Source organism: Vipera ursinii, assembly GCF_947247035.1.
Source record: "Vipera ursinii genome assembly, chromosome: 1".
Lineage (NCBI taxonomy): Eukaryota > Metazoa > Chordata > Lepidosauria > Squamata > Viperidae > Vipera > Vipera ursinii.
In genome coordinates, this window is record NC_139512.1 from 312,137,413 (window position 1) to 312,152,231 (window position 14,819).

A 14,819-nucleotide genomic window follows, 5' to 3' on the forward strand; every position below is an offset into this window, starting at 1 on the left:
CACAATCTTCAAGTCTGGCCTAGGATTATTTCAGAAGGAATAAAAGGAAAAGGAGGTGTTCATTAATATGAGATTGATTATTTGATGCAAAAAATACTGTGAGTTATATATTGGTAGCTTCAGTTTTGTGCTCCCTCTCTAATTTTCTTTGGATAATTTAGAGGCTCTTTAGAACAGGGAGTAAAATAAAGGGGAATTCCCCCCCTTATTTTACTTATTGAAAACTTAGGCTGTTAAAAAAGTCTGTCATTAGCACAGAGGCACAAATGTATCCATTGAATCAGAGATGGACAGAACGGATTTAATGAAATTCATACTATTGTAGTGATTCTGTGAATAACAAATGATAAATTATTTAGAAATAGATATGTGGCTGAGACAAATCTTTGTATTCGAACAAACTGATACAATGGGAGGCAGTTTGAAAAATATTTTCTTTCACTTTTTTGCCTACCTCTTAAAATGATATCCTGAATGTGAATATGGCTGGATGCATTTTTTTTAATGAAAAAAGAATATTTTGATAGCTTCAGACATGGCAGGAGATCATTGTGTGAGGAAAAGAGCTAAAATTCATAATCACTAGATGCAAAATGAAGTCTAGTAAGCTGTCTCTGCCAAGGCCATCCTCTCTACTCTCTAGAAGTCTGATAAAGGAGAATATTTGTAGTTTAGGGTTGACATGAGGAGTCTTTGGTGTTCTCCGAGCTTGGTTGTTTCCTTGCAGATATTTCATTACCCAGAGTAGGTAACATCATCGGTCTCTAGAAGTCTGCTCTAGAATGAAATGATAAAATATCCTAGAAGAAAGTACTAAGAATAACTATGCAGCTCCCATTGCAAAGCAAGCCCTAGAGGCTAGAATAGAAAACTTTTTCTCACCCGTATTTTTTCCTCTTATTTGGAGATAGATAAAATCAGAATTTAAAGTGTCTTATATGTGCTTCCTATGTTCTTATTTCTGCCACTAAAGTTTTCTTTGTAAGATGGATTTTTATATCTCCCGCTGCCTACTATGATACAGTTCCAACAGTTATTGAAACAGCATTGGCAAATACACTCTAAATAGGTTAGACAATCAATTTTCACTTGTTTATCTTGATTACAAATGCATGATAATTTTGTTACAATTTTAAGAGCTGTATTTCCTGTAAATATAATTACCGTTAATCTTTATAGGAAAAAGTGCTTATTGAAGCATATAAGAAATGTTTGACTACTTTGATGCAATGCCACTGTGGTTTTACTGATGGAGAACAGCCTATTGAACTCAGCATGTGTGGCCATTCAGTTGAAACTATTAGATACTGTGTTTCTCAGGAAAAAGTTAGCATTCATCTTCCTGTTTCCCGTTTACTTGCAGGTAAGACCTAAATTGCTTAGTTGATTTGGTGGTTAAATTTTAATGTGGTTTGTTTTCCTAGTTGTAACATAAATTTTGTCTTTTGATTGGTATCGATCATTGTTGGCTGCAAATGAAGTCAATTCACTTTACAACAAAAACAGCTAGTAGACTGTATGAAACTTTTTTATATATATTGTCAGGTTCAAATTCAACTATTCTTATCATTATAGCAATTTATCATTGTTGCGTGTGTGTGTGTGTGTGTGTGTGAGAGAGAGAGAGAGAGAGAGAGATGTAACTAAATCTTGCATACTGTAAGGAATGGTATCCATCTTCTATTGGTTCAAGGGCCACAACGTTTTTTGGGTAGCAGTAAAAATCCACACTTTAAAAATGGACATCTACAAAGTTCTTTTGTGAGGTAAATTAGATTCATTCATAAATATTTTCCCCCTAAACTGCAAAAACCTTTCCCAATTATTTTATCCCATCCATTTTGTGGGAAATATTGAAGCCACAAAAAGAATGCCCAAAAGTATTTGCATGGTTCCCAGCGTATATTTTTTGTAATCTTAGTGTGAGGCTTGCCCAGAAAATAGGTTGCAGGATACTGTATGTCAGTCTATTAGTTTTGTATGCATAGACAAGCCATAAACTTATTGCTTCTCAAGACACACCATGCACTATAAATGGATATTGATTATAAAGGTTGAAGATCTCACAAGTGGAATCTAAAAACAATTTTATAATATTCCAATAACAGGGTGTAAATTTTCATCCACAGATAAGTGATTTCATGTAATAACCAGGTTGTGTTCTGCCCAGTCTGGTTGTAATATCTGGAGTAAGAATGTAAAATCTATCTGCCACTCTTTAAACAGACATGACTTTTCCTAGGATCCACACCTAAACCAGTTTTGAAAATAACTTACTCTGTTAATGTAACTGCTCTTCCTGATTACTTTTTTTTACCTGAATGGGAGAATGATCCTTTCTTAGTTCTTTTAAATCTGTCATCAGCCTTATTTACTATTGATTCTAGTATCTTTCTGAGTAGCTTAAGAAGATTGATAATCATGTCACTATATTACAATGTTTCAGCACTTCACTAAGTGAAGTAGCTTTCTGTCACTTCTGGCTGTGACTTCCTTTGAAGAAGCAAGTCAGCAATTTGGTGGTTGTCCTAGTCCAGGGGTAGAGAACCTTGGCTCTTTTATGACTTGTGGACTTCAACTCCCAGAATTTCTGAGTCAGCATGGCTGGTTCAGGAATTCTGGGTATTGAAGTCTACAAGTCATAAAAGAGCCAAGGTTCCTTACCCCTGTCCTAGTCTCATGGTTACTGCTTGATCAGCAGGCAAAGGCTATGTCTAGGAGAACCTTTGCTGATCTTTGGTTGGTACACCATTTGCAATCTTTTTTGGAATTGGAAGCTTTATTCCACTAATTCACATTGTAATCATCTCTGAGCTATCTAAACATGGCTACTGTAGAAAACTGCCTTTAAGACTACATTTGCTGTAAAATATAGCAGTTTCTTTACTGATAAGTGATAGTCATTACAGTTATGTGACATTGATTCTTTGGATGCTACACTGCCCACCAGTAGACTTCCAAGTGCTGTTCAAAATGATGGTTTTTAATTTATAAATCTTTCATGGCTCAGTACTAGATATCTCCAGGGCAATGATCTTCAAGTACAACCATCCATTTGTCCCAAGCAGAGTTGACACAGATCCCATTTTATGTTAACTGCATACGTGAGAATGTAATGTTTTTCTGTTATGGTTTCAATTCTGTGGAATAGCCTACACAAGATCCTGTTGGCCCATTCTCCAATGGTATTTAGAATGACAGGGGTTTCACATATATTTAACCGATAATCTATAATTTAAACATAAAAAAGCTTTTAATTAGCAGATGCTGAAATGGCAGCTATTTTGTGGTTTTTACATTTCATATTAGTACTATTGTACTGATCAAATTACAAACCACCAGGAGTGTTTTGGGGATTCTGGTAGTAATAGGTAAAGGTAAAGGTTCCCCCGCACATGCGTGCTAGTCGTTTCCAACTCTAGGGGCCGGTGCTCATCTCCGTTTCAAAGCCGAAGAGCCAGCGCTTGTCCAAGGACGTCTCCGTGGTCATGTGGCCGGCATGACTAGATGCCAAACGTGCACGGAGCGCTGTTACCTTCCCACCGTAGTGGTCCCTATTTTTCTACTTGCATTTTTACGTGCTTTCGAACTGCTAGGTGGGCAGAAGCTGGGACGAGTAACAGGTGCTCACTCTGTTAAGTGGCACTCGGGATTCGACCCGCCAAACTGCCGACCTTCTGATCGACAAGCTCAGCGTCCTAACCCACTGAGCCACCACGTCCCTTTTCTGGTAGTATATAGGTACAAAAAATAAATATTGTAATATAATCAATATAATGCATTTTTGTTTTTTAATATAGGTCTACATGCACTTTTGAGCAAAACAGAAGTAGCATACAAGTTTCCAGAACAACTGCCAATGGTGAGTAGTAGTATGTTAATAAACCTCTACGACTCAGATACAAGTGAACTGTTAGAGAGATCCAGAGTGACAGTGACAGTACCATAATAGCCATAACTTCCTATTTTTTTAAGTCATGGAAATGGATTTTTGAATGCTCTTTAAAAATATAAAACAAATACATTGAGTTTTGTGTTATCTTCAATTGATACAGAGTGAACTTAGTCCACCTATGTTAATAGAACATCCGCTGCGATGTCTAGTTCTATGCGCCCAAGTTCATGCTGGAATGTGGCGGAGAAATGGATTTTCACTTGTTAATCAGGTAAGTCCTGAATCGAAAAATTTATTTAATCTTTTTCTTTTATCAGAATCGTAGAACAGTTTGATTTTCTTATTGCTAAAGAGTAAAGTGCTCTGCATAAACGATTAATTTTAAAGCTGTGGTCTGATTATTTTATATGTTTTCCTAAATTTGTTAATCAAGGGTAATTTTTTTGAACTCGAAAAGCTTGTTTATTTGTATGTATGTATGTCGTATTCAGTATGTGTGACGCTGAATAAATATATGAAGTTTTAATCTCCTCTGCAAGCTGTGGTACCTTTTTTTAATCTCAACTTTATTTTTTTTATAAATAAGTCAAGATGGCAAATATCTCTAATACTCCTTTCTCCTATTTTCCCCACAACAACAACCCCTTGAGGCGAGTTGAGAAAGTATAACTGACACAAAGTCACCCAGCTGGCTTTCATTCCTAAGGTAGAGCTAAACACACAAATTCCTGGTTTCTAGCCTGTGGCCTTCACCATAGACCAAAAGAATTTCACCTACAAGGTTGCTGTGAGAAATATGCTATATACTTTGCAGATGAAGTCTCTTACATTTGTTCTACATTGGATTCCAGCTTTAGAGCAATGCCAGTGGAGGTTACAGGGCTAAATCATGCAAGGTTATTTGAGGGGCATTTCATCCCGTTGCACCTGAGGATGTGAACAGGACTTTTGCAGCTGCTAGTTTGGCCATCTCAGTGTTCCACGTGTCTTCTGGCTGGCTAAAGTTACCTGGGTGGAGACATAACTGGGTTTGGGAGATGGTTAATAATTTCTTGAGGGCGGGGTGGTCCCATTGGCTCTCGAGGAGGTGGTGGTGCAACCTCTCCAGAAGGGGGGCTATTGCTTGACCTAATCAGTCTGGACAGCTTTTGGGTCTGTCAGTCTCTAACCTCTCATTTTTGGTATAGTTGTATAGAAGGTGGTCACATAGCAGCTCCAGAGAACCGTGAATGAAGTGGAACCTTTTCAGTTAGGCTTCAGGCTGGGTTACTGGACTTAGATGGCATTGATCATGCTCTTAGATGACCTCCGGCAGGAACGCAATGGGTTGTCTCTTCTCTCCTATTTAACATCTACATAAGGCTGCTGGATGAAGTGACGGTTTGGGGTGAAATATCATCAATATGCTAATGATACTCAACTTTATACCCCCACCCTTGACTGCCTGAGTAATGCTGTGAATGTCCTGTCCCAGTGCTTGGAGGATATCAGCAACTGGATAGGGCATAATGGGATTTGGTACACCAAAGCACAAATGAATGCCTTTGCGTATTTGGGCTAATCAGCTATAGACTTGTGAAGTTTACATTAGCAATCCACAATACAACATCCAAAATATCTAACCAATTCAAAATGTCCATGCTAAAAATATAGAATTAAACCATAGAAACAGATGGAGTAAATTTAGTTCAAATAATATTAAATGCAGGTGGTGATAGTGGTGCTACAATATACTAACAGCTAAATTCTGTCTTGAAAAACTTCTGAAATATAATCAATGAGGCAAACCTTAATTCTAAAGGGACACAATTCCAACAATTGTGCAAATTATTCCAACTGTTTTCTGCAATAGAAAACAGTACCTCCAGGCCTCAGTTCCTCTCATTTCATGAAAGTGAGGCTATAATTAAGAGCTTTTCCAAAGATAAATGTACCAGATAGAGTTATTCAGTAGAAAGAGGTAGATACATACAAGGCATTATAGGTAAAAAAAACAGATCACATCTGGGAATTTATTGGAATGAGGGGCCTGAAACTGAGGTATAATGTACCCTTTAATAAGCAAGCCACTCATTCTTTATCAATTTCCAAATGATTTTCAGCATAGAGTGCATTGTAATCATATAGTGATGACAGCATGAGTTTCACTAAAATATTACATCCATATAGGACCCTAACTGGCACAATGTCCAGGGCTTGGAAGTAGCACTCATGGCCATGGCTTCCATCTTCCAGACCAGTAGCCATGAATCCAAGAGACTTCCAAATAATCGACCTTTTCCTTTAGATATTTTGAGAGACAATATTGGAGTTGTCTAATGTCCTCAATGAATAAACAATAACTCTTGCATGGATGCATTTTTAGCCTGTTTCATTGTGTCCTCAGCCTCAAGACACAGGTTCAAGACTTTCACAACCTCATTACTATGGACTGGAGTGGCAGTGTACATTTGAGCATTATGAGCATAGTGATGGTCCTATAACTCAAACCAATGGACTATCGCTTCAGTGGTATTATGTAGATTGAGGTAATGGGGCAAAGGATCAAGCCATGAGGCTCACCACAAAAAAGAAACCACTAAGTCAATCTCACCTCCCTAGTCACCACTGAGGAGAACTGCCTACAAGGAAGAAACAGCTATTGTAGAACAGTTATTACTTCCAATCTTCAAGAGTGGTCCATAAAAATTTGATGATTGATGGTACTGAAAGTTGCTGACAGATCTAAGAGGACCAGGAGGGTTGGGGAGTCTTAGATCCTGATAAAAGTCATCCACCAGTCACATGCCAAACCCTGAATTATGACTGAAAGAGAGGTAACAGTAATAGATTATAATAACTTCCTCCACTGCATTCTATAGCTGAACGCTCATGATCCTCTTAGTAACTTTAGTGAAGGTTGGAGACAGAAAAATAGTTGCAAAAAATGGCTGTATCCAGTGACAGGAGCTTCCTTCAGGACTGCAGACATCATCATCTCACACAGAACAGACACTGACAATCTCCTAAACATGCCTCCACTTGCCTGCAAATGTGCAGAATGCAGCTGATGAGAATCATGTGAGAAAATCCCCTTTTTACTTTATCAGAGTCTACAAGTCAAGAAGATTCCCAGGTTATATGGTAATTTATTTTAACTGATCTTCTTCTTGTGAAGTCAAGATTTTGATGAATCTGAGAAATGTAATGTAAAGTGGTTATAGCAACAAGACATCAAAATCCAAATTGAAACATATATCAAACTCTGAAAACTTTCTCTTTCAGATATACTACTATCATAATGTAAAGTGCAGAAAAGAAATGTTTGACAAAGACATAGTAATGCTCCAGGTAATATTTTTGTTTGGATAAACCTTGAGATGTCACTAATACACCTGCCTTCTTAAAAAAAAGTTTTTTTAAAGTATTTCCTTACATTTTCTCTAATCAGTTGAGTTCTTTGGGGAAAAAATACTCCTTAGGTATTTGATGCTTCCCAGCAGTCTGACGCTCTGTGCTTATGGGCATTTTTTTTCTTTTCTGGTTCAGTGGCAAATTGAGGATCCTGGGAAGGAGGGCCACGTGTTTTCTTCTGTGCATAAACTTACATTAAAAAGTAACACTCAGAATAGTCCTTTATGCTGTCAGGTTTTTTCCCCCAATGTACTTACCCTTTTGTGGTTATGGAAAAGTTATATATTAATATATTCTGATAAAACCAGTATTTTTAAAAAGTACAAAACTTGGAAAAAACAAATATTCAATATGCTACTTTTGCTTGAAAGAGATATTACAGTTAAAAGATTTAGAAAGGGCTATAATAAGAATTTGTTGACATCACCCTGTCAACAAAAGTGCATATAGTCAAGGCTATAGTCTTCCCAGCTGCAATGTATGGCAGTGAAAGTTGGACCATAAGAAAGGCTGAGCGCCAAAGAATTGAGGCCTTTGAACTATGGTGCTGGAGAAGACTCCTGCGAGTCCCTTGGACTGCAAGGCGATCAAACCGGTCAGTCCTAGAGGAGATCAACCCTGACTGCTTTTTAGAAAGCCAGATCCTGAAGTTGAAACTCAAATACTTTGGCCACCTAATGAGAAGGAAGGACTCACTGGAGAAGAGGCTAATGCCGGAAAAGATTGAGGGCAAGAGAAGAAGGGGACGACAGAGAATGAGGTGGTTGGATGGAGTCACTGAAGCAGTAGGTGTGAGCTTAAATGGATTCCAGAAGATGGTAGAGGACAGGAAGGCCTGGAGGAACATTGTCCATAGGGTCGCGATGGGTCGGACACGACTTCACAGCTAACAACAACAACATAATATGAAGACTCATGCTGCTTCTTATGCAACTATTTTATTAAGTATTTGTATTTATAAAGGAAGACAGATTTTATATGTGAGTATGGCCAATACTACAATATTTCCATGTAAGTTTATATCATTCTGTTCTCTTCATCTAAACTTCCTTTTTTTTTTTTTTAGACAGGTGTGTCTATGATGGATCCAAACCACTTTTTGATGATGATGCTGTGTCGCTTTGAACTTTATCAGATATTTAGCACTCCTGATTATGGCAAAAGATTCAGTCCTGAAAATACCAATAAGGTACATCTTGAGATGTTGAAGATACAGTTTCAAAGCTTTAAAAACGTATTGCAAATAAATTACAAACTGTTATATCTTAATGTGAAAATATCTGGAAGTGCTTCCTAATATATTTTAGTCCTTGTTTCTTTCAGGATATGGTTCAGCAAAATAATACCCTCATTGAAGAAATGTTACACCTAATTATAATTATTGTTGGTGAGTTTATGCTTTTAAGTTAATATCTATTGATTAATTTTATGATTAATTCTAATTATAGTTAGAAGTCCTCCTAGTTATAGAGGTTGTTTAAGTTCGTTCATTAATTTACTGTACTTACAACTCCAAATGAATGAAAGTACAAATTTCTTCCACTTATGCTCCTTGATAAAATAAAATTATCTTGGGGGTGTTTATGATCATGACACAATCCTTGTATCTTGTCATATGACAATATAAATATCTCTTCAAATGTTTTACTAGAAAAAGTAGTCACTTCAGTGGTTTCTATTCGGCATATGCATAAAATGGAATTGATCATTGCTTACTGAAATTATTGATTTGTTTTATAGGAGAGAGATTTACTCCAGGAATTGGGCAGATTAATGCTACAGATGAAATCAAAAGAGAGATTATTCACCAGCTGAGCATCAGACCCATGGCTCATAGTGAATTAGTAAAAGCATTGCCAGAAGATGTGAGTCTTATTAAAAATATTTCAATTATACTTTTTAAACTGGTGGGTGATCTTTGGGTATTTCTAATATGTTGGAATTGGTGATGAAGATTCCTTCAGGTAGCAAGGAATTAAAAGTTTTTATAGAATTTTTTTTCCCCAGCAGGCTTTATGGATGTATTAAATACGTTCCCCACAATTTTATACTCCCTAGAAATTAGTAGATATATTGAATTTTCTAACTTACCTAGAGTACTTTATTTTGTTGCAATTTAATCACAGTGACTGTTACTACTAAAATCCTAAACAGGAAGGTGAGATATGGGAAATAAAATTTCAAAAACATAGAAAGATATTGTTATTCCAAATTATTTTGCATTAAAATTGTTGTGAGATTATAGAAAAGTTATAAAAAGTATAGTGACTCAGTCACAATAACTAATGTTAAGATAGCACAGTCTTAGAGACTCTTAAATTGTTAACACTTCTAGGTTACCAATAAAGGAGAATATTTGTAGCTCAGAGTTGAAATGAGGGGTCTTTGTTGCTCTCTGAGCTTGGTTGTTTTCTTGAAGATGTTTCATTACTCAAACTAGGTAAAATTATCAGTGCTAGTAAAGAGTGGGGTTCACTCTTAATTTATATTCTATCTGGTGGGAGTGGTTCTTGGAGGGTCTTCTCCAAGTGGTCTTGGAGTATAAATTAACTCCAAGATTAACATCAGACCAACAGTCAAGAAGTAAACAATGCCCAATCAAGGAACTGCCAAACAAGCTAACAATAAACAGCCAACCAAAGAACCTCCAAGACTAGTCCCACCAACATTGACAGGGCCAGCCACTGAAGCAAACCTTACTTCTCACTAGCACTGACAATATTACCTAGTTTGGGTAATTAAACATCTGCAAGACAACAACCAAGCTCAGAAACCACCAAGCAGCCCTCACTTCCAGATTGATCTAGCCGATTATTACCTTAGGGAATGTATGCATGTAGGGAATGTATGAAAAGCATATACATATAAACATATTTTTCCTTTGATTTCATAGGAAAACAAAGAGACCGGAATGGAAACTGTCATTGAAGCAGTTGCCTGTTTCAAGTAATGGCTTCCTTACAACAAACCTCTTTAAATGTGTAAAATAGTATATATTGTGACCCAGTAAATACTGTTTAGGACTGAGTTATACTTCATTTTTAAATCCTGCTTTATGAATGGTTTAATTGAAAATATAGACTTTTTACAAATTTAAGAATTGACAGTTGTTAGAGATAATGTAAGAAGTAAGATTCTGCATGTTTTGAGGGACTTTTTTGTTAAAAGTACTGAGAAAGCATTTTTTTTATTGTGATGAAAAATACTACATGGAAAAACTTCTGAGAAATATAGTTATATTACCAGGAAAAATATCTGTTGTGCCTCATCTCCCCAAATACACCAAACATGTATTTGAAGACCAATTTATAAATTTGGATTTAGCCATTTCCTTGTTTTTGAAGGGTGGTCTTGCTTCAGCAGGAATGAAGAAGTTGTTATGCTCCAAAGCAAAATGTTCAGTGGAGAAGCACTAAAGGCAGAAACCACCACTCTTGATGGTTATTCTCAGGGCAGTAGAGCTCAGGAGAAAATGAGGGTTTCTTTCTCATCTTATTCTGTGGGTTTAGGCAGCAACAAGAACGGGTTTCTTTACTATTAATAGCTTGACCATAAGCATGGTATCAATTGCCTGTGTACCATATATCACACACCTGTCATTTAAGAAGCTACACATTTGTCTTATGTGATCGTAAATTGAAGGGCTGTCAGTGGACCCCATTGATGACCTATGTGAAGTCAAATATAAGGATTCAGGTGGAAGGGAAGTCCTGTTTACCTGGCATCATTCAGTCATCCTTCCAGTCAGTCAGAAGGCCTGAGTCTTATTTTTGCCAAAGTAGAATCTGTGCTTGTAAGCAAATAAGCTTTGTGCAGTCATTAATACTGATAATTCAGTTAAAAGTATAAGATGTCATTCATATTGATGGGTTAGTGTGCTTGTTGTTTCATGGAGTAGTTTAGAATGCTGTCATTCAATTATTACAATGCTGATTATACATTTCCAATTATCTTTTAGGAAACCAGGATTAACAGGAAGAGGCTTATATGAGTTAAAGCCAGAATGTGCTAAGAATTTCAATTTATACTTTTACCATTTTTCAAGGGCAGAACAGTCTAAGGTAATTATGCAAAATGGAAACTTTCATTATATAATTCTATAAAATTATGAAGCCTTGTTGTACAGAAAACAGTTAAAATAATGACCTAAATTTGGATTCTCTTTAGTCAATACGTTGCAATGTAATAAGTGCACCCTGAAATAAATGCCTGCATTATAGATTCAGATTGAGCTTATAGCAGTAGAGTATATCTTTGAAAGAAATAAAGTAGATTGGTTGTTTTGGTAAGTTAAGTGTGAGTAAAGAGAAACAAAAAAATGTTGCATGGATAGTTTCATGAAGGAATTAGAGATAGAAATTCTCTGCATGAAGACAATAGCAGACTCAGTTACAGCAGGAGAAAACAGTTCATTGAGAAACATAAACAGTTTATAAATCTCTGAAGTAAGAAAGATATGGGCAAGAAATTTGAGGCAATTGGTGAGGCATATAGGATAAAGGTAATAATATATTACTAACGAGGAGGAAACAAATAAGCAAAATTAATGATGTCAAGGTAGATGAAATATATGCCAGATGCTTACAGAGCTGGGGGAAAAAATTGACTGCATCTTTTCTGGTTTTGAAAATAGAAGGATGTTATAAGTTTGGAATTTCTTTTAAGTTTGATTTTTTGCTGCTATTGTAACTTTTGGAATTATTTTTCAGAACAGTAGTTGAAACAATTTTAAATGAAAAAAGGTACTGAATAACAAATGCAACCCATAGAATGTTTAAGATTCTTAGAAACTCATCTCCCTATGGCCACATTGTTCGGTCTGGAATCTGGCAGTTGTCTTGGGCTGTATCACATTTCTGTTACAAATCACCATCATTATCTTGAAAGTGTTATTGGGGAGCTGGAAGTTACAGCTGCTTACTATTGAGGCTTAGGTAGTTCTTGGCCAAAATGGCAGCACCATGACAAGATGGTACAGGAGTTACAATTTTCTCAGTATTTGATCTTACAATAGCATGTCAAATCTCAAACTCCTCCAAATAGTGGGTAAGATAATGGTAAAATTAATTTTGACTTTATAAACAATTATGACTATTCTACAATCATATTTCATTATTTCCCCCCTGCTGGCACATTCAGTGTTACAGTTTGATAACTGTTGAAGGTGTCTAGGGGCTGCACTCAGGCCTTTGATGATTGCATCTTGGGCCTTCAGGTTGTTTAGTTTATGTTATAAAGTCTATCCTGATACAAATATGAACAATAGAGATGAATGTTTTTGAGTTCAGGTAAAATAAGAAATTGGAACGTGAAATAAATGGCAAGAAATAAATTAGCTATCCAGAAATTATGTTGTTGTCTTTAGTGTTTGCATTGTTTTTTATTTTTTAAGGCAGAGGAAGCCCAAAGAAAACTAAGACGACAAAACCGTGAAGACACAGGTACTTATGCTTCTAGTTTGTGTTATACTCTCCGTATTTGTTGCTCTCATTTTTTTTAATATACTGAGAAAATCATATTGACTTTAAGCTAGATGAACAGATGTTATGAACTAGTGTTGTAAAACACTATTTTTCTTTTTTTCCAATCAAAAAATAATGCTGCCATTAAAGCAAACAACTGGGTATGGCATAAATCAGAGCTCCCCAACCTTTCTGGCTTGGTGGCCCAGAAGGAAAGGGGAGCAGCAGGGAAATGTGCGCACATGTGGCCCCACGCCTTTGTGTGGGCGGTACTAGTGTGCATGCGCAAGTGGGCTGCACCAGCTACGGCATGTGGGTGGGCATCCACGTGCTGGCGCAAACAGTCCACTGGCGTCCACGTGACGCTGGTGGTGTGCTAGCGTCCCCACGCATGCACAAATGGGGTTGCTAGTGCCTGCGCAGCAGTGCTACTACGAGTGGGGGGGCAGCTATTCCTGGGGCCCAATAGCCAACAAGCCACAGCCCAGTACCAGGCCACAGACCATAGCCATAAATGACTACATTATTTACCTCACTGCATTTGTATATGTGACATATTAGGCTGCTCCAAAATTTAGTATCAGCTAAGAATTGTATCTCAAAACTCATAACACTTCCCAAACTATACACATTGTTCTTCAGATTATTCTTGCCTAATTTGGGATTCGTGAAATGAATGTAGCCGCTATGTATATAATGTATGTAATGCATTCTAGTGCTTTACTAGCTACCTGTATGGTTTCAAGTAACTCAGGAAATGTCTGTTAAGTGCCATACATTATGATTAGTGTTTGTGTTGATTTTCAATTTGTGCTTGCCTTAAATAAAACTTTTTAAAGATCATATTATCTGTGGTTTTCTTAACATATCATGCTTGATTTCCCTAAGCAAATATAGTTTGAATTTGCTTATGCCAGTAATGAAGTATTACAACACAATATATAGAAGACTTTGTAGAACTAAATATTATCAGTTAGAATGGTGTGGCAGTTAATTTTTCATCTCTGGATCATTTATTATAATGTTTTCATAACAGATATCATTAGCTCTGTCAGATTCCTTGACATAGAGTATTACCCTCCAGTGTTTCTCCATTCATCAAAAGTTATTAAATTGCATTGGATGCAACATGTGCCAGTTTGAGTTTTGGGACATTTTACTTGAAAAGAAATCTCTTACTGAGTTGTTTACATCTCTCTAGGGCAGACATGTCAAACTCGTGACGTCACGTGACATTGCATGACATATCAGAGCTTTTTTCCCATTGCCGACAAAGGGGTGGGCACGGTTTCCTGGTGATGTGTCTGGGCTGTGGGCTGGCAGTTTGACACCCCGCTCTAGGGATAGATACAGTGGGTACAGGTAGAATTGTATTAAAAATACAATATAATTTATTTTGTTAATTTGAAAAGTTCCACACCTATTCTTATATGTTCCTAATATACTGAATTACCTAACTATAACTTTTCCAATGTATTAACAACAATGTATTAATTTTTGTTTCAGCACTCCCACCTCCTGTATTACCATCATTTTGCCCTCTGTTTGAAAGCCTGATTAATATTCTACAGTGTGATATCATGTTATGCCTTATGAGAACAATCCTTCAGTGGGCAGTAGAGCATAATGGATATGCCTGGTCAGAGTCCATGCTACAAAGGGTGTGTAAATTTGCAGTTTTCATTAATTCAAGAATACAAATTATTTCTGATTTGCACTTCTGAAAAGGAAAATTTTGTCATTTTTTCCTAGATTCTCCACTTGATTGGAATGGCACTACAAGAAGAAAAGCAACATATTGAGAATGCTAGTGAAGATAATCTTGTGACTTTTACATTCAGTCAGAGGATTGCAAGTAGGTTGCTACTTCTGCGCAAATTGCAATCTCTTCATATTTCTTTTACCTAATGTTGTTGTTGTTGTTAGCTGCGAAGTCGTGTCCGACCCATTGTGATCCCATGGGCAACGTTCCTCCAGGCCTTCCTGTCCTCTACCATCTTCTGGAGTCCATTTAAGCTCACGCCTACTGCTTCAGTGACTCCATCCAGCCACCTCATTCTCTGTCGTCC

The 14,819-nt window shown here is 36.8% G+C and overlaps 1 protein-coding gene across 3 annotated transcripts in view; it reads left to right on the forward strand.

Moving 5' to 3' along the window:
- UBR2 (ubiquitin protein ligase E3 component n-recognin 2) overlaps positions 1 to 14,819 on the forward strand; it is a 78,285-nt gene that overhangs the window by 29,179 nt on the left and 34,287 nt on the right. For 2 of the 3 annotated variants that reach the window (XM_083350701.1, XM_083350700.1), the window contains exons 15-26: positions 1,180 to 1,363; positions 3,801 to 3,862; positions 4,056 to 4,166; positions 7,160 to 7,225; positions 8,355 to 8,477; positions 8,612 to 8,675; positions 9,029 to 9,153; positions 10,182 to 10,234; positions 11,247 to 11,349; positions 12,681 to 12,729; positions 14,257 to 14,411; positions 14,503 to 14,605. In XM_083350701.1, the coding sequence (XP_083206827.1) occupies positions 1,180 to 1,363; positions 3,801 to 3,862; positions 4,056 to 4,166; positions 7,160 to 7,225; positions 8,355 to 8,477; positions 8,612 to 8,675; positions 9,029 to 9,153; positions 10,182 to 10,234; positions 11,247 to 11,349; positions 12,681 to 12,729; positions 14,257 to 14,411; positions 14,503 to 14,605 (1,198 nt within the window). Of the gene's footprint in view, positions 1 to 1,179; positions 1,364 to 3,800; positions 3,863 to 4,055; positions 4,167 to 7,159; positions 7,226 to 8,354; positions 8,478 to 8,611; positions 8,676 to 9,028; positions 9,154 to 10,181; positions 10,235 to 11,246; positions 11,350 to 12,680; positions 12,730 to 14,256; positions 14,412 to 14,502; positions 14,606 to 14,819 lie in introns of those variants that run through there. The other variant, XR_014490983.1, reaches the window with a different exon arrangement.